Source organism: Lepisma saccharinum, chromosome 23, assembly GCF_977018435.1.
Source record: "Lepisma saccharinum chromosome 23, izLepSacc3.1, whole genome shotgun sequence".
Taxonomy (NCBI): Eukaryota; Metazoa; Arthropoda; class Insecta; order Zygentoma; family Lepismatidae; genus Lepisma; species Lepisma saccharinum.
The window spans coordinates 51,631,951-51,654,197 of NC_139251.1; the positions used below are offsets into that span (position 1 = coordinate 51,631,951).

A 22,247-nucleotide genomic window follows, 5' to 3' on the forward strand; every position below is an offset into this window, starting at 1 on the left:
TGCAGATCCCTGTAAAAACTGACTGCCAACCATGTACTGCCTTCTCCTATAAAGGACGTCAGTGGATGTTTGCTCGAATGCCTTTTGGTATCTCTAGTGCTGTGTCAATTTTCATAGCTGCCATGCATGCTGTATTTGGTCCTGAAACCGAAGAGTATCTAACTCAATATATGGATGACTTGCTGATTTTCGACAAAGAACTCTCCAAGCATCTCGAACATCTGGACGAAGTGTTGCAGCGACTCCAAGAAGTGGGGATGACTGTAAAGCTGCGAAAGTGTGAATTTGTAAAAAAGGAAATCATCTACTTGGGTCACGTTGTTTCTGGAGATGCGATCAAAATCCAACCAGACAAAAATTCAGCCGTTAAGCTATTTCCTAAACCTAAAACTAGAAAGGATGTTCGGAAATTTCTTGGCCTCGCCAACTGGAGGCGGAAGTTCATTGAAAATTTTGCAGCAAAATCTGAACCGCTCACCAAGCTGTTAGGTAAAAATCAACGTTGGATTTGGGGAGACGAGGAAGAACAAAGTTTCCAGCTACTGAAGAATGAACTTGTAAGAGATGCTGAATTATCACAGCCTGATTTTGAACAGGAATTTTGTATCCAATGCGATGCTTCTGGGAAAGGATTGAGTAGTATTCTTTTCCAAATGGATGGTGAAGAGAGAAAGGTCATTCAGTATGCAAGCCGAAAACTGAAGGAGAACGAACGCCATTACTCCATCCATGAGTTAGAATGTTTGGCCATAATCTTTGGAGTTGAGAAGTATGCAGTTTATTTGAAAGGTAGGCCCTTCACTATCTACAGTGATCATAAAGGGTTGGTATGGTTACAAGACGCCCGTAACTGGAACAGTCGTTTGACTCGCTGGTCTCTAAAACTCCAACAGTACCAGTATAAAATAGTATACGTCTCTCGTCGCCAAAACGATCTGGCAGATATTTTATCTCGGTATCCTGCTGATGATATACCCCAGATTCATCCTGAAAATAGCCAGCAGACATTCAGAATAAACTACCTGTGGGCCGAAAGAGGAGAAATAGATGACATCGACAAGTGGAGAGAGGCACAATCTGAAGATGAATTCTGCAAAAATTTACTCCAATCTCTAAATTCTCAGGAACCTAACCTCAGATTGCATCGTTCTTATCGCATTCAGGAAGGGATTTTATTTAAGAAAGGATCGGATAATCAGTCCCTTTGGAAACTGTGTGTTCCGGTGGTAATGAAGCAACCTCTCTTGAAAGTAATTCATGATGAAGCTGGACATTTTGGAGTATCCAAGACATTGAAGCGACTTGCGGTACGATACTTCTGGAAAGGCATGAAGGATGACGTGATACAGTACATCCGAGATTGTGAAATTTGTGCCCAGAGTAAACCAGACAAATTGGGGATACTCAAGGAGACCCTTCATATCAGTCCCAAGCAACCTCATGAGATGCTTTCTCTGGACTTGATTGGGAAGCTTCCTCGGTCTAATGGATACCAGTACATCTTGAGCCTTATTGATGTGGGTACACGTTTTGTCTCCGCATATGCTTTACGGACTGCCAGCACCACAGAAATTATAAATACGCTTGAGAGAGGATATTTTGCTCACTATCCAAACGTTACGTTTACCCTGAGCGACAGAGGAGCTCAGTTTACCTCTAAGCAGTGGAAAGAATTTACCAAAAGCCGTGGTATCCATCATGTTTGCACAACAGCTTACAATCCAAAGGGGAACATGGTAGAACGAGCAAATCAAGAGATAGTAAGATTACTTCGTTTATTTTGTTATCGAGAACATCAGACTTGGTCGCGATACATATCAAAAGTTGTTTGGTTAATTAATTATTCTATTTCCGAAACTACTGGATATTCGCCTGCTGAACTATTCTTCAATCATCCTATACCCAGAGAGATCCTAACACATTTCAATTGGCCCGAACGGGAAGAAGCCCAACCTGATTGGAAGTCCAAATTGTTCTTAGCCCAAGTCAGGGAGAAAAAGAAGCTGTCGAAGGATTTAAAACAGAAGGGAAACGCCAAGACAGTGACAGTTGGAGACTTCGTGATGGTTAAAAACCATTCCTTAAGCTCCTCACTAGATAGGACCATTCAAAAGTTATTTATGTTGTGGATTGGACCTTATATAGTGGACAAAGTGGAAAATAATGTTGTGACATTGCTCATTCCAAGGACTAAAGAATTATATGATAAGGTTAACTTGGATAACCTAAAACTAGTGCGTTTTTCGGAGGATAAAAAGAAAGACTTTGTACTTTAAAACTAAGTTCCTCCAGGTAGATAACTTCCTTCCTGAAACTTAGTTTTCGAAAGGAAGGGGCAGATGATATGATCCATATTTTTATGTGACGTCATCAGTAGAAAATATGTCACTAATGTATTTATTTTTGTAAAAGAAAGAGTAATTTCTTTGTTATTATAGTTATTATATGTAATAACGCACCTGGTTTGTAATGTATACCTTTTGTTTAATGTTTATTGTATTTTATGCTTTGTTATAAGTAGTTTAATGTATCTTCATGTTTGCAAGAGTGCACTATACGAATTTGTATTTCTAAAGATGTATAGATGTCAGTTTTGTTGATAGTATCCTTTTGTAGATAGTGAATGATTCATCTGTACTTTAATCTGTGTTCTCGAAAATAGTATAAAAGCGAGGATATCGCGTAAGAATCATCACACTTTCGCCACGGATCGTCGAAGCTTTTAAACTTAAAAAGAACTCCTCGGTGTTGTGCATACATCCTGGTATGGTAGTTCGGGGCGCAAGCTAGGCCTATGTGAACATAGGTACGCCGATAGCCATGCATTGATGATATGCACAATACTGCAACCATTCTACGTCAAATAATAAAGTTAGCCTAAAGATTAATTTGGAAATAAAAGGCTAAAGAGCAAATATTGGCTCGGTTATCATTGCATATCTCTTGGTGTGGTAGTTCGGGGCGCAAGCTAGGTCTATGTTATCATAGGCTTGCCGATAGCCACGCATTGAGTTTTATGCGTTTTAATTGAGTCAATTCATCGACAAAGCGAAATCCTCGCCTTCGTCTCAAGTATAGTTGCTTTATAATTGCAATAAATAAAGAATAAAACTTCTCAGTTTATACATACGGCAGTAATGTGGTTTTATTTCTCTGTGCTGTGAATATTGTCTTTGCCTAACACTATCCCTGTACCTGAGAGGAGTCTGTGTACTTCACCGAGTCTCATCGTTCACCGCCGAGTATTATTAAGTTAATATTAATAGTATAATAATACGACGCGTACATACATAAGTTAGCTTAGAACGTGTCATTTCTGTCAGTTTTAACTGATCATGATGATACAATGAAATTGATGAATGGACACTCACAAGAAAGAACAACCATGCACATGCTGGGATTCGAACCCGGAACCCATGGTATCATATAGCATGCTGTGTTAACCACTTCACCATGGAGGTTGGTATGTAGATGAAGATGAATGGTGATAAGATGAGACGGATGAAAGGACAATCACAAACATATAGGGACAGCACACATGAACCCCACAAAGGATTATAGCTTATATTTATTTTTTGATGAAAACACGAAATGTGAAATAACACATTGTAATGTTAATTTTTCATGCTTCTGAAAGATGTGAGGTGCATTTTCCTACCGTGTTTTGTCACGAAATAATGCAAAATGAACTGCAAAATGCGAAATAGACCCTTAAACACGAAATTTAGAGTTTATTTACCAACGCAACATTTTCTGAAATCAGAATTATCCTGTGAGTTTTGGAATTCATGCAACATTAATTAATTCTGCTGTAAATATTTGTGAAGCAAAAATGGACCCCTTTGTACAGTAATAAACTTAATAGTATTCTGGTTATGACAAAAATGTGCTATTAGAAGGGATATGTTTATTTTGTGTAGTAAGTGCAGTTTTTAAATAAAATTTGGGTTATATTCACATTTTTAAAACCACAATGTCATTTTATATACTGCTTTTTCACTGCTATAACAGCAAAATTTTATTTTATTAACCGGTTTTGAACCAAAAATTCACTCGTTTTTTGTACCAAAATTTTGCTTTCTTATTTACCAAAAAATATGTGCCTCTAATTATACTGGCTGAGTGTACAGACACCAGAGCATTGCTAGCCTGCAAAATGCAGTCCAGGGTGCAATACATGAAAGGGAGGTTGTTGACATTTTGGTGTCTTCACAGAGGTATATTATGATAAAGTTCAAGTCTATATTATTGAAGAGCAACCAGATACCTAAAGCAATACTTTGAATTTCAAATAAAAAAAAAAGTTTGTACTCTTACATCGTGGGATTTAAGATTTCTTCACATCAGTGAAGCACTTTTGAGGTAAACTTTCAATCACTATGAAACAATTATATTTATTGGGAAATGTCAGATTACATGTAAGATAATCTGAGTATTTTAAGATATGTGTTTAAGTAGGTACTCAAAGTATTAGGTCTACAAAATTCAAGATGGGAAATCATTGAGAAATAATGGCTTAAATTAGTGCCTCAGTGATATCTTTTCAATTGCATGTTTTGCAAGAAGTGTACATGTGCAAACTTTTAAGAATGGGGAAACAGTTTTATCTTTCTGAGAGTACGCAATTGAGATACTGTTACCAAACATCTTGATTAGTTTTTAAGAGTGCACTCAACATGACAATAGATGTTAACAAAACCTAGTTAAAAGGATATGTTTTGTTATTATTTTAATTTACTATTTTTAAACTACTAGTTTCCTTTAAATATCTGTCAAGAACTTGTTTATGTGTAACAGAAAGCTCAATAACAATTTGAAACCTTTTGTGACAATTTTTGTTTGTTTCAAAATACCAACTGAATAGATAATCAAGTTACATAATGCATTCTTCAATTGACAAGATATTTAGATGAAATAAGTTTGACCTCTAATATAGCCTTAAAAGTTTATGACATGCATAATGCCACACATTATAATAATGAGCATGTTCATTTACTTCTTCTCCATAGCTAATCAAAGCACCTGATCAACTGTTTCCCCGTTTTGTAATGGACACAATGGGAGATTATCCAGGTTTTCCAGGATTATTTGTGGCAGGCGTCTTCAGTGGAGCCCTCAGGTATGTTACAGATAACTATTACTATCATAGCCTGGTAAATAAAGGGGGAAATTGGCCATTGTAAGAAAAAATTGCATGAAAGCTGATTTTTTACGTAGGATGTTAGACCATGAGAAGAGGTGTATTCTCATAAAAGTTCCTGCCTCTTCCCTCATTGCTTGTCCCTCCCGATCCCCTTCCCCTCAAAGACCAAAATGGTACCCAATTGCTTTCAATCTAATATGTAATGAATCATGGTAGGACCTCGGAATTTTTAAAAAACAATACTCATACTCTCAGTAAAAACTTTTACTCTGTAAATGTTTTCCATATCTAAAACAAATTTTTGCTAATGTCATGAATAATTGGAAACAATGTAAAATTGGAAAATAATTTTTGATAACTGTACCCCATATTTTTAAATATTGAAAATAATTGTCAAATACTTGAAATATGTTCGATTACCCCAGTGGTAATATTGTCACTTTTTAATCAAGGGATCCCAGGTTCGATACATTGAACAGTGGCTCAGATCTCACATTAAACTGTAGGTTCAGACCCGATTAGCCTGTCTGTGCATAAAATAGACTTAGAAAACAATTTCAAAAACTTAAATGTTTCAATAAAATAAGTTACTGATTATTAACTTGTATAAATTACATATACATATCTCTGTGAGAATTTTTTCAAATATGCACCTGAATAAAGAAGCTCTTGGGTTTCCCAGTCTCTAATGAAAAGGGGCAATCAGGTAAAAGTGGCAGGAACATGGTACTGACCACTTCATCTCTACAGTGGCTCACATCCTTTACCTATATCTTTTACATAGAATTATCCATTTGTTCTACTTTAACATCTTAGAACACTTAAAAATATAATTAGCAGTACAGTAAGTGAACTTGTATAAGAAAGACTACATTCCTCAGAGGTAAAATATAGAACTTAATTTAGAATGTCTTCAAATTCAGTAAGACCACTTAGAAATCTACAGTTAATACAATGAAAGAAATTCTTCACAGCTTTCTTTGTGGTAAATTAATGTACACTGTGTCAAGAAGCACAATACAAATGAGAATAAAGGAATAGCAAACAAATTGCTTGCTGTTAATTTCATTCTACTGTGATAGTAACTTTTTTTTTTTGTTATGTTTTCTTTTACCACTTCAGTTCAGTCTCCACTGGATTAAACGCATTAGCTGCTATAACACTGAAAGACTTTGTTTACGGCTGCTGTAAAAAATCTCTCTCTGACACCAGGCAGGCGATATTATCCAAATGGATTGCAGTGGGATATGGGGTGCTGAGTTTTGCCTTAGTCTTTGTTGTGGAACAACTTGGAGCAGTGTTGCAGGTAAGAATAGTAAATTATAGAAATTTCTTAAACTTCAATAAAGGTACGGTAAGGTATAGTTCTCTGTGCATATTGCACAGTACCATGAAGGCACATTAAGGGATGTGGAGGTAAGGCCCCACATTCTTGATCTTGGTTATCTTGGAGGTGATGTTGAGATGATCAGCACCATGCTCCAGTTGCCTTCACCCTAGGAATGCCTCCAGGTATAAATTTATTTATTTGAACTCCACAGCCCCTTTGTGCAGAGACAAGGCCACATTCATAAAATAACAATAACGTCTTTCCTGATAAACAGTATTGTACCAATTTTACAAAAAATAGCAAATTAGTAATGAGAAACCTGAATGATTTATTCAACTTCTTTCTCGTTTTTGTTTTTTTTGGCCTCCCCAATGGTGCAGTCTTCACCTTGTATTCAAGGGGTTCTGGGTTCGATACCCGGTGGAGGTACATAGTAGTTTGGATACCACTTTAAACTGTAGGTACAGTCCTGATTAGCCTTACTGAGCATAAAGTGGACTTAAAACACCAAATCAATCAATCAATTTTATTATTATTATTATTTTTTTTAGAAAAGCTGCATATTCTCAAATATATTTTACTAAAATTGGAAACATGAATTATGGATATACATTCATAAAAACACTATGAAATTTACAGAATTATGCAGCACGTTTTAGGCTATATATAGAAATTCATGAAACTGAATTTAATTTAATAGAGCAACAATCCTTTGAGGACCAAGGGCTGACAAAGTCACTTTTCATTAAGTATCCCATATCTTATTTTTTGTTCAAGGTGACCTCTCTTTGAGCCAGATAAAATTTTAAAAATTGAAAACACAACAGGATTTTAAGGTGAATTTTCCAAAGATTTGAAGCTAAAAATAATAACAATTTTTGTAAGAAAAAGTTTAATTTGTATTAACATTTTACATTAGACATTCATTAATAGTTATTATAGTTCCTTATACAGCTTAATAAGTATGTGAATATTTTATGAACCCCTTCTCTGGAGATGGGGAGTAAGTCCTTGACTATCAGGAAACAAGGTTGTTTGTGTACAAAAAAAACAAAAAAACATCAAGGAGAGCAGGGAAAAAATGTTTCTGGAAAATGTGCAATGTCCCCGATTTGGAAAACTGGTTGGATAAAATGGGGTACTCATATAAAACAATGTAAATTTGAGGTCAAATGCACAAATTTTGTTACAAAATCTAATTTGAAAGCACAAAAGTCAAATTAACCGTGAAAAATACAATAAAATTATAAGGCAGGAAGTATCTTTTGTCATTTTTATTTAAACATTGACAGAAGCAAACAATCCCTTATACTCAATTTGAACACTCAATAAACAACAAACAAACAAACAACCCTGTTTTGGACTAACATCAAAACATTAGCAGACAGTGACGGACACTAGAAAATATGGTGTCCCTTTACACAGCTGTAAGATAACCTATCATGCAGTATGTCAAAATTTTACTTAACCTCTTAACATACAGATTTTTTAAAAAAATTGTTTCGATTTTAATGAAATTTTTTTATTACTCGGTTGAAATAATCAATTAAGAACATGATAAATGGTTATAATAATGTTGATTGTTGACAACTCAACAATGAGATACATGCGTCTGAAAAACCTCTAAAATAAAATCCCAAGTATACTCGTGCTATCAATGAGTAAAATATTACAAATAAAACTTGTTAAAAAATCAAGATAGGTTATTTTAATAATCAAAATAAACACAAAATAGCACTGAAACACTAATTAGTGAACTTTAAAACAATTGTTTATATTATAGGGACTTTGTCATTAGTCCTAAAACGTGTATAAGTGTACCCACTAAACATGAAATACATTGTTTATATGTTATTGGCTGTGTGATAAGCCCTGAAACATGGATCAATGCACAAAGCTACACTGCATTCCTGACACATGTATCTGGATTCCCTTCTAGCCTTCTTCCCTCTAGCATCACGCACACTGCTGCACATTCTGCACATTCTTGTAGGATTTTGCTTCTTCTCTGTTGGAGGAATCACTGAAGGAAAATGGCGACCAACAAGTCGCATTGGTGTTGCAGTTGCTGAGGGGCGACCTAATGCTTTCGGCGAAAATTCTTCTCTTTGATGATGAGCAACCACTTTCTCAATGACAGCGACACGAAAGTCAAGGGCACCCTTCCGTCCTCCATGTTTTCTGTAGAGTACGAAGGCATTCCACACAGCTAGTTCTAAGAGGTGGAAAAATATTTTCTTATAATATTTTTTACCTCGATTTTGTGGCAATGGATTGTTTGCAATGTACTGATCTACCCTATCAACACCTCCCATTGTATCATTATATGCAAACACGACCACAGGCTTCACAACATCTTTGTTCCTTTGTCTGCGTGTTTCCATTTCCGCACTGTGGAAACTGAATAACATTGAGACATCTCTTTTGTCTTTCCACTTCAGTGCAAGAAGTTTACCTCGTCGGAAAGCTACAGTCTCTCCTTTCTTCAGTTTTATCCTTTGAAACGATGGAGGCATATTCTTTCTAGTGGGAAGCACAGTGCCATACACATCTGTTCTATTAGATATCAAAATGTCGGCAAGCTGGGGAGAACTGTAGTAGTTGTCTACAGTTAGGCAGTATCCCACATTCAGCAGGGGTTTCATGAGTGTCATGACAACTTGTGATGACATGGGTAAATCTTTATAGTCCTCATGAAATTTAGTGCCAGCGCCTGTGTATATTATTAGGGACCAGACATATCCAGTTGCCGATTCACACAGCATGATGACTTGATGCCAAATCTGGCTCGTTTCATAGGTATATATTGGACCCATCCCAACCATCCTTTGTATAACATCACACTTTCATCAATTGTCACATCTCGTTCTGGAGTACAAGCAGATTTAAATTTGGTAGATAAGTGATCCAAAATTGGCCATATTTTATTCAGTTTTGGTTGAGGATGACTCTCAGCACCATATGTACTATAATCAGAGAAATGCAGATTTTTCTTCAAATTCACAAATCTATGAAACGGCAAAATTTGTCGAAAAATTGGTGTAGCTAAAATTGGATTCTTAGTCCAGTACATTTGATAGGTAGGTTTCTTTACAATACTCTGTAACAGTATGAGTGAAATAAAAATATCTGTTAGTTTCAGTCACCAAAATTCCTACAAAATCATCATCAATAAAGTGACAAAAGTAGTGCATAACATCCTCAATATGTGGCTCGAAATTCACTTCGGGTTTACCTGTGAAAGTAAAGCATGGTCGGACAGTTGGGAGTTGTCCAGAAGTATCAATTTCACACCACTGTCTGGCACTTGCAAAGTCAGTTTCCGATGAATCTGACACATCACTTTCTTCTGAACTTTCTTCAGAGCTATCTGAACCATTAAACTCAAATCAAGCTCTTCTTCACTCTCCATTTTCACAAAAGAAGAAGAATACCGCCAAGAAACACAGAAGAAAACAAAGGCACCCTAACTGACTTTTTCACACCTACGCCGTAGATGAAAATAAACGTCAAAAGAAGGAGATTAGTGACATCTACCAGAAAGACAAAAAAAATAAAACTTCAACAGCACTATTAGTGACATCTACCGGAAAAACAAGTAAACAACAACTTCAACAGCACTATCTAGCGGAAACATGCAGAAACATAGAAAAACGAGTATAATCGTCCTTTTAAAATGTGTACGGATAAAAAGAAGTTACCCCAAAAATACTCGGGATATTATATTTTCATGGAAATTAAAAACCCGAGTATACTTGGGCTTTTATGTTAAAAGGTTAAAATTGGAAGAATCAATGTTGTGCTTACCCAAATTTAATGTTAAAAGGTGGCTTGATAAGATCCAACATGGTATAGAGGCAAAACTGAAAACCTTTTATTCACGAAAACTTGAAAACTTCATAGAAAAAAGGTCAGGCTGTCATGTCCCCGACTTGATTCAAATAGTAGACCAGCCAAAAAATAAAATTGTGACTTTTACCTGCATGGAATGTTAATGATTGATATTCCTGATAAATAAATCAATCATATGTCAAGACAGAAATACTGGGGAATGCCACAAACAAATTTTGACCTTGGAGATAGCTTCATTCAGTGAGAAACCATTTGTCCCCATTTGACCTGCCATTCCAGTTTTGGACAACTCTCCCCTAACTGTTCTCAAACCAAACCATGGCAACCATTTTTTCCCCTTACTATTATGCACACCAATTGAACTCTGCCAAGCAAAACGAGTTGACTTTTACACTAATATATTGAATTACTTCTTGTTAAATCTGAAAAGTTTCCTAGTGGAGATCGAACCTTCAATGAGGTAGCCATGTTTTTTTTTCCCATTGTCAGTTATCTTGCTGACTACCAGATAAAGCATGGGTTAAATTAACAGTTGAGGAGCTAACCACACTTGAAAAACTCAAAATTGCTTCTTTGCCAATTATCATCAATCGTCGTTTCCTACCTCTGGCTGGGTCGGCATAGAAGTCAAGCCTCTCCATTCTTTTCTGGTCTTCCCCACTCATCTCTTGCCATGGTGTTCGAATCTTGTCCTCTTCTTCTAACACTCTCCGCTATCTGCTCTTTCCACCAATATCCTGGTCTTTCTTTTGGCCTTATTCCTGCTCCTTGTGAATTGTAAGCTCTTACTGGCAGTCCTTCTGCATCCATCCTCTTCATGTGTCAGAACCATCTCATACATGCCTGATCTATTGTCCTGGAGCTTCACCACCACCACCACTGTCTGTCAGATCTCCTCATTTCTTATTCTATCCCTTCTAGTCTTTCGCAATATATTTCTTAAAAAATTCATCTCCACTGCCTGCATTTTTCTTTTGTCTCTCTCTCTGTCATTGTCCAAGTTCTCTGCTCCATACATAATTATTGGCGCATAGTATGTGTTGTACGTATATAACCACCTTGCATTTCATCTTCATAACATCCCTGTTCTTTATTAATTTTCAAATGCTTTGATACAGTCCACCACTCATTTGTCCTCTTCTGTTTACCTTCTCATTTATTCTTCCATTTTTCTCAATTATGCTTCCTACATATTTGAAACTCTCTAACTCTTCTCCTCAACTCTTCCATGTCCACCTTTATCCTTGGTACATTTCTGGTGCCGTTTCTGTACTTCATCTTCCCTGTTACCCATATTACTAAGTCGCCAGTGAACAACAGGGCCTTCATCTCTTCCTCTCCTATCTTCTTCCCCACCTCTTTGTTGATTACATCTATTGTAATTATTAAGAGCAATGGGGAAAGAGCACTTCCCTGTTTTAGTCTATTACTTATACTGAACTACTCCGTTCTTCCCAATGATGTCCTCACAGAGCTTTAGTTGGCCTTGTATGTGCTCTGCACTTTATACACTATCTCTTCTTTGACTCCTTTCTATCTTAGAGCCTTCCAAATATTTGTTCTGTCCATGCTATCATTTGCCTTTTCTAGAATGCCATAATCAAATCATTTCCATACTCTTAGTACCCTTCCTGCATATGTCTTATGGTGAATATAAGATCTACTGTTGATCTACCTCTTCTAAATCCATACTGTTCCTCTCTCATGTTCAGCTCTGTCACTTCCCTTATTCTTTTCCCTAATATTTTCTCATACATCTTTGCTGAGTGGTACATTAGTGTTTTTCCTCTGTAGTTTTTACATTCCTTTCTGTCACCCTTTTTGAATATGGGTACTGTTAGTCCCTTTGTCCAATATCTTGGCACTTCTCTCTCTTGCCACACTGTTTTCAACAATCTGTATAACCACTGCACACCAATCACTCCTGCTCCTAGTATCATTTGCACTGGCACTTCATCTATCCCAGGTGCTCTACCTCTCTTCATTCTCTTCAGTACTTCCTCCACTTCTTTCCATGTGAGATTAATTTTTTCTCCCTGTTTTCTTTTTTCTTCACTTCTTCATGTTCATTTCCTATTTTCAGGTTCAGCAATTTAAAATTATTTCCACATTCTTCTTACTTCTTCATCCTCTTCTACAATGTTTTCCCTTTCATCCCTTAGTTTACAGCTGCCTCCTCTTTCTCTTCTCCTTTCTCTCACTAATCCATATAATACTTTGTTTCCATCTACATCTTCTTCTAGCACTTTGGCCCATTCTTCCACTCACTTTCATATTACCTCCTTTACTACTGCTCTTGCCTCTTTCTTCTTTTCCAAGTACAGTAGAGCGTCGATTATCCGAACGTCGGTTAACCGAACGACCGCTTAACCGAACTGTGTACTCGCTCGCACCTGTTACTCTCCCACCCTACCGTCCATCATCCCCCTCACTCCCAAACCAAGTTTCCCACAGTAGTCGCCGCACTGAGCCACCGCTGGCGGAACATTGCTTCTAATGGGGCCTTCATAAGGCGCTGCTGACCGGCCAAGCCGCCAGTCTCTGTGTTTCAACAATCAGCACACTTCTGTGGGTGTATGTATTGTTCATGCAAAATGCATATGTAATATGTACATATTTTTGTTTAATAAACTGTACCACATACTATATATTCCTACTAAAGTTGCCTTTGTACGTTACTTTGTAATACTTAAAGTGATGCCTGTTTTTATGAATAAAATTACTGTACAGTACTTCTTTTTGGCAAATAAACATGTACAGTTCGATTATCCGAACAAACCAGTTTTCCGAACACCCATTCCTTTTCGTGACTTTCCTGATTTAAATTTAAACCATTTTCTAAATGCACCATTTTTGTTCTTCACTGCCTTTCTAGTTCTTTCATTTCACCATGGCGTTTCTTTCTACTTTCTTTTCTTGCTTGTCCTTCCACATATCTTTTCGGCTGCTTCTACTAATTCTGTTTTAAATTTTAACAATTCTGTCTGGGTTCATCTCTTAGCACTTTAGTTTGCAATATTTCTCTTTTGTCGTCTTATCCTTCAATTTCCACACTCTTATCCTTCTCTCTTGTTCATCCCTTCTATGTTTTACTTTTCATCTCTTCACATCTCCTACTAGTAGCCTGTGGTCACTGTCTAAGTTCTCACTGGGTATTACTTTAATGATGTTCATTTTCATCTTTACTTCCATGTTTAACAATATATAATCTATTTCAGACTTTTGTTCATTATTCCAACTGAATCTTATAATTTTATGGTTGTCATATTTCTTCTTAAACCAGCTATTACCTACTAACAGCTCATTTCTCTTACAAAAGTCCAGCAGCCTCCTTCCCTCCTCATTCCTCTGTTCCCATCCATCTGCTCCAAGTATTTCCATATACCCTTTCCTGTCTGTTCCCACTTGTGCATTAAAATCACCCATCACAATTTGCCATTCTTTCTCCTTCCTTGTACATCCTGTTTGTGGGCATACACTTGAATTATTTCTATTACTTTTCCTCTTACATTCATTTTTAGTTTTATTATTTCGTAATTTACCCTTTCTACTTCCTCAGTTATTCCACATCTGACTACAAATCCACCCCACTTCTCCTGCTCTCTTCGGTACCTGCCCAGTACAGTTTATAGTCTTTCCTCAATTTCATTTCTCCTCTTTCTTTCCATTTCATTTTGCTCATTCCAAAGATGTCGATCCTCTTTTCTCAATTAGATCTACAATTTCTTCAATCCTTCCTGTCAGTGTTCCAATATTAAATGTCCCTATTTGTAGCCCGCTTTGTTTCAAATTTCCAGTCTGGCTTGTTTCTTTCTTTTCTCGATTTTTTTATGTTTTTGGCTGTTGGCTAATCAGGACTGTCACAGCCTACACCTGGGTGGTGGGGCTGCCACCTGTGGCTTCTCAGATACACCCTTATTATTCTGTTGGGGTTCCAACTCCCTTAGCCTTTCTGGATCCCTCTAGGCCCATAAGGGCAACCACTTTTATGGCGGTGTTTATTCGCCATGACACACGGCTGTCAATGGGTATTGGTAGTAATTGCTGAGTATGTTCATGCCACTGAACACTCTCCCATACCCTGACAGCCTTACTGCCTTGGTCCGGGACTGCTTATTTGGGTTTCCCATTTTTGCAGTTCCCCCTCATATCTCAAGGGGGTTTCACTGTCCGCTACCTGTGGCCCATCCAGTAGCTGAGACTCACACATATTTGCCAATACACACTTTAACTGCACATTAAAAAACTGACCCTTGCGTAGTCATATTCTTCTCAACATGCCTAGGTATGCATATACAAAACATATTTCATATATTAAAATAAATAGAACACTTTGTCCCATATACTATAATTGTAAAAAAGTCAAAGTAAGTGTGTATTTAATTCTTCTTCTAGATTACTTTGAGCATTCATGGTCTTGTTGGTGGATGTGTTATTGGTTTATTCACCTTGGGAATGTTTTTCCCTTGGGCCAATTCACTTGTAAGTATGATAAATCTCTTTAATAATACTTATCATAAATATTTGCATTTAGGAAATTGGGAAAATGACTTGTTTTTATCTGAAATGTATGCATTTGATCTCATATTTTACGAATGATTATGCACTGAAGTTCTCCACTAAATGTTGATAATTTTATACTGGATTAGGAAATAATTAATTTGTAATACATTTTTATTCTTTTGTGTGTTTTATCTTATTTTTGTGACTTCATTGATATTTCAAAGAATAATTTAATTCCCTTTTGTTGTACACATTGCTGACTTGATTTTAAAATATTGTTATATGCTTACAGGGTGCATTTTGTGGCTCAGTCTTAAGCCTCATTTTCGTCTTCTGGATTGGAATTGGAGCTCAAGCTGCTTTTGCCTCAGGCCAGTTAATAAACCCTCGACTACCAGTTTCTACAGCAGGGTGTCTTTATAATGCAACAATCACACCAAATGCGCCCATGCCTCGGTAGGTAGAAAAAAATATTATTTACTAAATATCGGCTGTGATCTAATGAAATTTAAACTACTATGGACATTGATAATCACAAGACTGGTTCAGAGGGGTCTCTCAGACCCCTGTTTGGATTTTGAATTGTGAACTAGCTGTCAATTAACAATTTCTGATGCATTTCATGGTTATAGAAAACTGCTGTTTTAAAGAAATGTAACATAATTTATGGAAAGAGGAAGAAAATCAGTCAATAATTGCAACAATGGCTCCTTTATTTTTTTTTTGAAATTCCAAAAACATAAAGATTTGTTGGCCTTCTTAATTATAATAACAATAATAACCCTTGGTGTAACCGCTGCTGAGAACCAATGCCTGCCTACTGACTGCCAACCTCACTCTCACGAAAGGTAGATTATCTGACCAGTTATGGGGTGATGTGGTCAGCACGATGAACCCCCAGTCGCTGTTGTAGGTTTTTGTGAACTGGTTATGGTACTGATTCATAGCTCCCCAATATCCTAATGTTGGTGGGTTGTCAATGACTGGGGCAGTTCATTGTGTCCCGTAACTGGTTGTAGCTCCCTTTGCTGAGGCATGTGGCCCTCAAGCGCTGTTGTGCCATGGGTTATTATATATTATTAATGAATCACATTCTATTCTTCTTAAGATTTTAAACAACCTTTCTCTTTTTAAAATTAAGGTTAGGAATTACAACCTCTGACAATAAAGTTCGGTGAATGATCCTGAATATCGAAATTAGATGAATTCTTAATGAAACCTACCTTACTGTTCTTCGAAGTAGTCTCCTCCCATGGCTATGCAAAATTGAGAATGGCTGTACATGTCCTTGAAAGTTTTAGAAAAGTCTACTTTCGGGATGGTGTTCAAGACCCTTGTCATGTTCCGTTGGATGTCCGGAATATCCTCAAATCTCTGACCTTTCAAAGCGATTTTGAGGCGTGGGAAGATAAAGAAATCTGGAGGATTCAGATCCAAATTTCTTGCAATGCATTGCTACAGAGGATGAGAGCTGGTGTGTGAGGTACGACCCTGAAACGTAACGCCAAAGCATGGAATGGCGTTCTCCTGCATCACCCCGTCGGAAGAAGGCCAAGGCGGAAAAATTGTTGTTCCCTCCGGCAGGAATTCCTTGTGGATCATGCCATCACTGTCAAAGAAAGTGATAAGCATCGTCTTGATGCGTGATTTTTACGACTTGACCTTTTTCCGACGGGGTGATGCAGGAGAATGCCATTCCATGCTTTGGCGTTTCGTTTCAGGGTCGTACCTCACACACCAGCTCTTATCCTCTGTAGCAATGCATTGCAAGAAATTTGGATCTGAATCCTCCAGATTTCCTTCTCTTCCCATGCCTCTAAATCGCTTTGAATGGTCAGAGATTTGAGGATATTCCAGACATCCAACGGAACGTGACGAGGGTCTTGAACACCATCCCGAAAGAAAACTTTTCTAAAAGTTTCCAGGACATGTGCAGCTGTTCTCAATGGTGCATAGCCATGGGAGGGGACTACTTCGAAGGACAGTAAGGTAGGTTTCATTAAGAATTCCTCTACTTTCGATATTCAGGATCATTCACCGAACTTTATTGTCAGAGGTTGTATATCAAAGTTTGTTATTTATGATTTTCTCTGATTTGGATACATTACCTTGCCAGGGAAGATGCATTTCCACTTTACAAGTTGTCCTACATGTGGTATACACCAGTGGGCTTTATCCTTACCATTGTGATTGCGATGTCGATCAGTCTGCTCTCCGGAGTGCAAGATCCACAAAAATTAGATCCTCAACTCCTGTCGCCCGCTGCAAGATGGTTCTTCAAGAGGCTGCCTTCTCGTATTCGAAAAGTTTTACGTTGCAATTTTGATAGCAAACCTGTAAGTGTTCTGATTCTTTAACTGTGATTTCTTCTGCATACTATTTCAAATTAATCAAGTTTGGCAGTGGAAATTTATAAGACTAGGATGAACTAATTAGTCAATAGCAATACACAGCTAATATTAGCATACCAATAATGCCACAAATAATTTTATTAGGGATGGACAACATGAATTTTTTGTCAACGATATAGTACCAATACAAAATTTATCAATACTGATAATATGTTGATCTGATATAAAATTCATCCCAGAATGTAGGACATATCATTCCCAGTAAATTGTATATATACATATACAGGGTGAACAGAAACTATAGGGACAAACTTCACGAGGTGATTCCTGACAGGAAAAGGAACAAAAAAGTTCATATCAACATGTGTCCGGAAATGCATATTTGCCAAGGTAGATGGCACTGAAGAATGACATCATCCTGTCGTAACACCACTCACAGTGTGCTTTTTTGTGTTGTAGATTGTGTGATTAGAGCTACGTCAAAGCACCATGGTCAATTATTCATACTAGGAACAAGCCGAGATGGTTTTCGTATACGGTCAAGTAGATGGAAAAGGTCGAGAGGCTTCACGGATTTATCGAGCCATGTACCAGGACAGACAGCACCACTGGGGCCTTTCATGCAGGCGAACGTTGAGGGCAGCCACAGCATGTGCGTACACCAGATCTAGAGGAACATGTGCTACACGATATTTAGAACAACCCCAGTACAAGCTCCAGGCAAGTGGCCCACCAGTATGGTGTAAGCCAAGCGACGGTATTGTGTATCCTGCATGAAAACCGCTACTATCCCTATCACCTGCAAAGTGTGCAGGGATTATCACCAGCGGATTTTCCTCCAAGGGAACTGTTTTGTCACTGGTTTTTGCAAACAGGCCACCACCATATTGGGATTTCTCTCGTCAGTCCTCTTCACCGATGAAGCGACCTTTGGTAGAGATGGCATCGTCAACCTACACAATCGTCATCTGTGGGCTACAGCCAATCCTCGAGGAATGGTTGAATCGTCTCATCAGCAATGGTTCAGCATCAATGTTTGGGCAGGGATTATTGGCGACCACCTACTTGGACCATTTGTTCTTCCACAACGCCTTAACGGACAGATGTATCTGGAATTCCTGCAGAACACTCTGCCTCTTTTGCTTCACAATGTGCGTTTGGCAATACGACATGTAATGTGGCTGATGCATGATGGAGCACCAGCCCACTTTCGCATTATTCTTTGTCATCACCTCAACAACATCTACCCCAGAAGATGGATCGGATGAGTAGGCCTTGTGGCATGGCCCGCTTGATCACCGGACTTAAACCCCCTTGATTTTTCCTTTTGGGTCATCTGAAAAGTGTTGTGTATGCTGAACCAGTTCCTGATGTGCAGACCCTAGAAGAGCGTGTCCATGTAGCATGTGACGCTATTCAGGTATAGGCTGGAACATTCGAATGAGTGAGGCAATCCATGATACGGCATGTGGACACTTGCATTGCATCGCATGGAGGCGACTTTGAACACCTGTTGTAACATGGATGAAAGTCATGCCATGTAATGTGTACCGGTACTAATTGCTTTATTGCAGGCTCACCGTCCATTTCTGGACATATGTTGATATAAACTTTCTTGTTCCATCACCTGTCAGGAATCACCTCCTGAAGTTTGTCCCTATAGTTTCTGTTCACCCTGTATATACAATGCCTTTCACGGCCGAGGTGGCCATGGAGCAGAGATTAGTACACCGGGAATTAAGAGCGCATCTGCCGGCATTTAGACAGCTATTTAGACAGACACAGCTGTACGCTGACCATGTCACTGGATGCGTCAGTGCTTCAGTATCCAGATAGCTGGTGTCCAGTTTGCATGTTTTTGTGAAGTGTTAAGGTGTAACAAAGTGTTTTATATTGTTTTGTTTTCGTTTGCATATTACTTGTGTTTTTCTGCAGTCTAATAATGCCACATTGTCCATACAATTTAAAACCATTAACTTGCATGTATGACTCTTACGTCATTACGGATTCTTGTAGGGAAGTTAGAATATGTTTTGCAGCAGAATTCCCACATGTTCCTGCTTCACATAGAGACAGTGTTCGGATACTTGTGAATAAATTTAGGGATACCAGGTGTATTCTTGATAAGAAGCGAAGGGTAAAACGGTGTGTGCTTATTGAGGAGAAACTAGATGACGTTGGAGCACGATTGGAACATACTCTTCAAAATCCCTCTGGCGCCTTGCACAAGAAACAAACATTTTCATGACATCTGCATGTTGAGCTACCAAACTTTTAAACCTGAAGCCATACATTAGAATAAATTTCAAGGACATCTCTTGTAACAAGGTACATGCTCATTTTAATTGAAATTATCAATGTAATTGTATGAGCTTATTTCATTACATAGCTAGGGGTTCCAGTTACTGCGATGTTGCATCCAGGCTGGATGTTTCCCGGTGTGCTAGCCGCTACTTCACCTCGGCCGTGAAAGGCACTATATATGTGTGAACACACACACACATATATATACATATATTGCACTAGGAAATGTTAGAAATAATGTAGAATTGACATTTTACAAGTTCAAATGTAATGAGAGTTTTAATGAATTCTAAAGTAAAAAAGTAAAGTAAAGTGTTCCCCTGTGCTTAGCACCACGCCATGAAGGCATATAGGGGGTGTGGGGGTAACGCCCCACACTTTCTTGATCCGGTCGTGAGTGGGGGTGATGTGATCAGCATCATGCCCCTGACCACCTTTACCCCGCAGAGTTTCCCCCAGGTAGCCATGTTATTTGACGGAGGGTGTGCGCCGGGGCCGCTTCCATTGTTAGAAAAGTTCCCGGATTTGAACCGGCTGGGGATCGAACCCGGGACCTTTAGCATGGTTGTCAGACGCGTTACCGACTGAGCCACCGCGGCCAACGTTTTAATGAATTCTTGAATACATAATTCAATAACTGATAAATAACATTGCTTTGTGCTTTTTCTGATGGTATACAATGGTAGACCAAACAAGTACCTTTCTATAGGTGAACAGTGCTTTAGTCCAGAGGTTCCCAAACATTTTCGTTTCACGGTGCCCTTAGTGTTTCAAGATTTTTCCACGGCACCCAAGTCAGCATGTAGACCTATCTAACACTAGCAATGCTCAATTAGGGTGATTAGTTTGCTTGCCTTAAGTTAAAAAATAAACACCTATTTTATGTGTAAAAGTTACTATAAATAAGCACATGTTTGGAACAATCATATCATTTCAGTGAAAATATTGCAACATTTCACGACACCCATGTAAAGCCAGCCACGGTCACCCTAAGGCACCATCCCAAGTAACCAAATGTGGTTGGCCCAACGTTGGGCCAACTGTACTGAAAATGGTTTGCCAACGGTTGGCCCAATGCAAAAACATACCGTTGGCCGCCGGTAATTTTGGCCGTGGTTCCAACATTGGGCTAACGTGTGGTTTTTACGTTGGGCCAACGTATGGTTTTACTACGTTGGGCCAATGTATGGTTTTATGTTCGCCCAACATACTGAAAACTAAAGAATGGATAGGTTGTTTTCTGTGTACATAATTTATTGTGAGGCCAAATATAAACAATAGTTCAATTATTTATGAAAATAAAAAAATACACAGCAATTTCTCAGTCACACGGTATCATTGTTTTCAAGTGGTAGCACAAAAACCTTCTACAGTTTCCTTAGTTTTCCACCTTTCATGGAATTTAGTCTGCTTTCATGGAATTTAGTCTGCACATAACATTGCTTAACCACCTTCACAAGAATACCTGTACAAATGTTCTTGTTCTGCTATGGCTAAAGAGACAAACAATAAGCAATTCCCAACACATCTTTCATGCATGGCGGCTGACAAAGGAATGGTGAGTGACTGCAAGTTTAAAATAGCTTCTACTTTCATTAAAAATATATTATATTTCCAGTATGTGCTGCGACTGAAATATTCAAAAAGAAACACTGTTCCATGTCACTTATTTTACACTCTAGAATTTTCAGCATTCTCATGAAAGTTGTCTTAGCGTTAAAAAGTTGTTTATAAAACTGATTTTCACTCATGTTTCCATGGTTGGGCAAACGTTGGCCCAACATAAGACCAACGTCAATTTGCCAACCAACGTAAGCCAACCTTTCCCACGTAAAAACTGACATTCGCCCAACGATGGTGGTTACTTGGGATGGTGCACACTTTGGAAACCACTCCTTTAGTCCAAACATTTTCAGGGGGTAATATGCTGAGTTTTGTGAAGTGTTGAATGGAATTTTTCATGAAATATGTGTATGAAATCATTTTTCTAAAAAAATAAGAAAGCCATTGATGGTAGAATACTGATGATGAATACTCAAATTTGGCATAAATATGAAACATGTAATTTAACGTTTGCATTTAAATGTAAGGCCGCAGTAGTATTTTATAAGCTAGAGTACAGCATATTGTTGTATTTTATTTTCATGTTGATAATTACTTTGTGAATTGTCAGTTTGTATACTGTTAATAACTTTAATACCACTGCTAATAATAATAAAAATGAAAAAACTTGGTAGAAACTTAAAATACTCCAAAACTGAAGACTGTACTACTTACATGCAGCAATAAAGTCTTCTTAAGGAGCTTCTTTCTACCTGTCTACTCCAAAATACTCCAAATTGACCTATTGGTACACCAATCTTGTCACTAGAATGTTGTGCACAAACACTTGCAGCATGGTGGTTTTTCAGTAATATGTATTTTCATGTATATCTCAAGCATACACTGTTCAACTCGTGGGCTTTCTCATAAAGCCAAAAGTATATGACCAAATGAGCTCGCTGAAGTAATGGTAAAATTTTATAAATAATTAAGAATAAACAAAATGAAAGTACAAGTTTCACATTATAGGAGAAGGTACATTGTAAAGAGCAAGGTGCATGGTATATGGTATATACCACCATATACCCTTGGCTACAACCTGGGTGGGAATAGAACTAATATTTAAAAATAAATTAATGAAAGAAATGTATACGTGTGTGTGAATGGAAGCACAAGCATTTATGAACAAACCACAATATTTTGAGTATTTCTTATGATGACC

At 37.8% G+C, this 22,247-nt stretch overlaps 1 protein-coding gene across 2 annotated transcripts in view; it reads left to right on the top strand.

The window, feature by feature from the left end:
• LOC146005270 (sodium-coupled monocarboxylate transporter 1-like) overlaps window positions 1-22,247 on the top strand; it is a 64,433-nt gene that overhangs the window by 41,400 nt on the left and 786 nt on the right. For both annotated transcript variants that reach the window (XM_083144383.1, XM_083144384.1), the window contains exons 10-14: window positions 5,010-5,119; window positions 6,266-6,449; window positions 14,721-14,807; window positions 15,121-15,284; window positions 16,945-17,164. In XM_083144383.1, coding sequence (XP_083000509.1) covers window positions 5,010-5,119; window positions 6,266-6,449; window positions 14,721-14,807; window positions 15,121-15,284; window positions 16,945-17,164 — 765 coding nt within the window. The remainder of the gene's footprint in view (window positions 1-5,009; window positions 5,120-6,265; window positions 6,450-14,720; window positions 14,808-15,120; window positions 15,285-16,944; window positions 17,165-22,247) is intronic.